Raw genomic sequence first — 5,000 nt, 5'->3', positions numbered from 1 at the left:
AACCACAGATTTGATTGTCAATTGTTTGACTTTAACCAGTTGAGCATGTCCCTTGGTGGCTGACGATATGGGCATTTCTGATCATGAGTAGAAGTAGTGGGGGAACATTATAGCCATGTGTTGAGTGGGATTCTTTGGGCATTTGAATAATTCACCTCTGAGCTTCGTATATTTTACCCCAGTGTCACTTTAATGGCATGTACTGCCAAAGGCGGCGAGCTGGCAGAAACATTAGCATGCTGGGCGAAATGTGTAGCCGTATTTCGTCTGCCGTTATGCTGTGAGTTCAAATTGCGCCGAGGTCGACTTTGCCTTTCATCCTTTCGGGGTCGATAAATTAAGTACCAGTTACACACCGGGGTCGATGTAATCGACTTAATACCTATGTCTGTCCTTGTTTGTCCCTTCTATGTTTAGCCCCTTGTGGGTAATAAAGAAATAGGCATGTACTGCTCTCTCACTCAATAATAATAATAATAATAATAATAATAATAATAATGATAATAATAATAATGATAACAATAATAATCCTGAAATTTCTGGGTAGGGAGTAAGTCAATTACATTAACCCCCAGTACTCAACTGGTACTTATTTTATTGACTCTGCAAAGGTGAAAGGCAAAGTTGATCTAAGGGGTATGATAAAAAAGGGATGTCAAAAACATTTAGATAACATCCCAGGAGAACCATGTCTCAGAGAAATCCAGAAGATTGTACTGACAAGTACTGCCCACATCCTTAGTGAAACCCTATCCATTTAAATGTCAGTGTTGTATTACATGAAGGTATTTTGCTACTTCTCCTCCCCATGCTTTCAGTCATGCTGTAACATCTCGACCATAGCAGAATTTGAACTCTGAATGTAGTGGCAGGCGAAATACCCCTAAGCATTTCGCCCGGCATGCAAACAATTCTGCCAGCTCACGGCTTCAATAATAATAATAATAATAATAATAATATTAATGATAATAATAATAATAATAATAATATTAATGATAATAACAATAATAATAATAATAATAATAGTAATAATAATATTGATAATAATAATAATAATAATAATATTATGAATGATATAATAATAATAATAATAATAATAATAATAATAATAATAATAATAATAATAATAATAATAATGATAATAATAATAATAATGAATAATGATGATGATAATAATAATAATAATAATAATGAATAACAAATAATAATATAATTAATAATAATGATAATAATAATAATAATTATAATGATAATGATGATGATAATAATAATAATAATAATAATAATAACAATAATAATATCAATAATAATAATAATATCAATAATAATAATAATGATAATGATGATGATGATGATGGTGATGACGATGATGATGATGGTGGTGGTGGTGGTGGTGATGATGATGATGATGATGATGATGATGATGATGATGATGATGATGATGATAAAATTGGTAAAAGAATGAATTGGTGAGTATGGATATGAAGACATGGAATTATTGACAGTGAATTATGAGTGGTGAATGCCTGGAAATGGCACCACACGAACACAAAAGGCAACATGGCAATGTGGCAGGAAAGATCCATTGGGAGCTTTCTGGAAATTATGGCCTAGAAAGATCAAAGGCATGGGTATGACAAATCCCAGAAAGGAGTTAGCCGAGAATGAGGATCGGAAAATCCGATGGGGATGCAATGATCCGGTCTGAGAATTTGATTAAACATCGGAAACCTGACATTGTTGAAGGGAACGGAACAGGAAAAAAAAAATATGCCTGATAATTGACGTAGCATATCCGAGTGACAACAGAAGATGCGAACAATATTGATGAATTGATGCAAGAAATATGCAGGTTGTGCGGACAGTGAAGAGAGCGGATAGTGATGCCAATAGTGAGTGGCATGCTTGGAGATATATCTGTGCCCGGCTACCGACAGGGCTCGAAAAGATTGGTACAGATGTAAAGATAGAAGCTTGGAACTGCAATAGTCCTCTGCAGAGTTCTTGAGGCATGACCGGTAAACAAGTGTTACCCTTAGTATGCTGGCTGTGGACAGCCGACACTTTCCATCATACACAGCAAAATAAAGCTGAGATTTTTCATGATGATAATAATAATAATAATAATAATAACAGGAGTGGCTGTGTGGTAAGTAGCTTGCTAACCAACCACATGGTTCCGGGTTCAGTCCCACTGCGTGGCATCTTGGGCAAGTGTCTTCTGCTATAGCCCCGGGCCGACCAATGCCTTGTGAGTGGATTTGGTAGACGGAAACTGAAAAGAAGCCTGTCGTATATATGTATATATATATATGTGTATGTGTGTTTGTGTGTCTGTGTTTGTCCCCCTAGCATTGCTTGACAACCGATGCTGGTGTGTTTACGTCCCCGTCACTTAGCGGTTCGGTAAAAGAGACCGATAGAATAAGTACTGGGCTTACAAAAGAATAAGTCCCGGGGTCGATTTGCTTGACTAAAGGCGGTGCTCCAGCATGGCCGCAGTCAAATGACTGAAACAAGTAAAATAGTAAAATAGTAAATAGTATATATATATTTCCTTATTACCCACAAGGGGCTAAACACAGAGGGGACAAACAAGGACAGATAAACGGATAAGTCGATTACATCGACCCCAGTGCATAACTGATACTTATTTTCGACCCCGAAAGGATGAAAGGCAAAGTCGACCTCGGGGGAATTTGAATCACAACGTAACGGAGACAAATACCTATTTCTTACTACCCACAAGGGGCTAAACACAGAGAGGACAAACAAGGACAACACACGGATTAAGTCGATTACATCGACCCCAGTGCGTAACTGATACTTAATTTATCGACCCCGAAAGGATGAAAGACAAAGTCGACCTCGGCGGAATTTGAACTCAGAACGTAGCGGCAGACGAAATACTGCTAAGCATTTCGCCCAGCGTGCTAACGTTTCTGCCAGCTCACCGCCTTAAAATATGCTTGGAAATATCTGTGCCCGACTACCAACAGGGCTCAAAAAGAGTGGTACAAATATAAAGATAGAATGGCTACCAAAAAAAAATCACCATTGCTTGGAACTGCAATAGTCCTCTGCAGAGTTCTTGAGGCATGACCAGTAAACAAGTGTCACCTTAGTCTGCTGCCTGTAGACAGCTGACACTTTCCATCATACACAGCAAAATAAAGCTGAGATTTTTCATGATAAGAATAATAATAATAATAATAATAATTTCTTTCTTTCTTTCTTTTATATTTGTTTCAGTCATTTGACTGCGGCCAAGCTAGAGCACCGCCTTTAGTCGAGCAAATCGACCTCGGGACTTATTCTTTGTAAGCCCAGTACTTATTCTATCGGTCTCTTTTGCCAAACCGCTAAGTTACGGGGACGTAAACACACCAGCTTCAGTTGTCAAACATAAACATATACACACATATACATATATATATATATATATATATATATATACATATACACGACAGGCTTCTTTCAATTTCCGTCTACCAAATCCACTCACAAGGCATTGGTTGGCCCGAGGCTATAGCAGAAGACACTTGCCCAAGATGCCACGCAGTGGGACTGAACCCGGAACCATGTGGTTGGTTAGCAAGCTACTTACCACACAGCCACTCCTGCGCCTATAATAACAATAATAATAATAATTTATAATAGTAGTAGTAGTAGTAGTAGAGTAGTAGTAGTAGTAGTAGTAGTAGTAGTAGTGGTAGTAGTGGTAGTAGTAGTGGTTTCAAATTTTGGCACAGGACCAGCAATTTTGGAGGAGAGGTTAAGTCGACTACATTAACCCCAGTATTCAACTGGTACTTATTTCATCAACACCCAAAAGGATGCAAGGTGAAGTTGACTGTGGTGAAATTTGAACTCAGAACGTAAAAGTGCCACTGAGCATTTCATCTGGTGCAGTAATGACTCTGCCAGCTCAAAAAATATTAACAAACCCAAAAAAAACCCAGAAAAAACAGTGATTAGAATAAAGTTCTAATTACCAGGTATATTTGTTTTGCAGTGTCTCTTACAAGTCTCACAGCAGAGTTTTGTGATATCCGGAGTATAACAAGCGTAAGAACTGAAGTTCCTGCACTGGGAGTGGCGATCGTCAAATTTGCAACCTGAAAATATAAAACATAGGTATTTCAATGAAATAATTAACAACATAGGCACAGGAGTGGCTGTGTGGTAAGTAGCTTGCTTACCAACCACATGGTTCCGGGTTCGGTCCCACTGCGTGGCATCTTGGGCAAGTGTCTTCTGCTATAGCCTCGGGCCGACCAAGCCTGTGAGTGGATTTGGTAGACGAAACTGAAAGAAGCTGTCGTATATATGTATATATAGGCGCAGGAGTAGCTGTGTAGTAAGTAGTTTGCTTACCAACCTCATGGTTCCGGGTTCAGTCCACTGCGTGGCATCTTGGGCAAGTGTCTTCTGCTATAGCCTCGGGCCGACCAAAGCCTTGTGAGTGTGGATTTGGTAGACAGAAACTGAAAGAAGCCTGTCGTATATATGTATATATATAGGCGCAGGAGTAGCTGTGTAGTAAGTAGTTTGCTTACCAACCTCATGGTTCGGGTTCAGTCCAACTGCGTGGCACCTTGGGCAAGCTGTTCTTCTGCTATAGCCTCGGGCCGACCAAAGCCTTGTGAGTGGATTTGGTAGACGGAAACTGAAAGAAGCCTGTCGTATATATGTATATATATAGGCGCAGGAGTAGCTGTGTAGTAAGTAGTTTGCTTACCAACCTCATGGTTCCGGGTTCAGTCCAACTGCGTGGCACCTTGGGCAAGTGTCTTCTGCTATAGCCTCGGGCCGACCAAAGCCTTGTGAGTGGATTTGGTAGACGGAAACTAAAAGAAGCCCGTCATAATATATATATATATGGATATATATAGGCGTAGGAGTGACTGTGTGGTAAGTAGCTTGCTTTACCAACCACATGGTTCCAGGTTCAGTCCCACTGTGTGGCACCTTGGGCAGTGTTTTCTGCTATAGCCAGG

General features: G+C 39.5%; 1 protein-coding gene across 1 annotated transcript in view; it reads right to left on the bottom strand.

Moving 5' to 3' along the window:
* LOC118760939 overlaps positions 1-4,118 on the bottom strand; it is a gene marked incomplete at its 5' end in the record, with an annotated part of 9,822 nt that extends 5,704 nt beyond the window's left edge. The window contains one exon of the mRNA XM_036498569.1: positions 3,996-4,118. Coding sequence (XP_036354462.1) covers positions 3,996-4,118 — 123 coding nt within the window. The remainder of the gene's footprint in view (positions 1-3,995) is intronic.
* Positions 4,119-5,000: the final 882 nt, after the last annotated feature.

This window comes from Octopus sinensis, unplaced genomic scaffold (genome assembly GCF_006345805.1).
Source record: "Octopus sinensis unplaced genomic scaffold, ASM634580v1 Contig02147, whole genome shotgun sequence".
Classification (NCBI taxonomy): Eukaryota; Metazoa; Mollusca; class Cephalopoda; order Octopoda; family Octopodidae; genus Octopus; species Octopus sinensis.
Note: the sequence above shows the minus strand (reverse complement) of the source record. Positions and strands in the feature narration are given on the sequence as shown.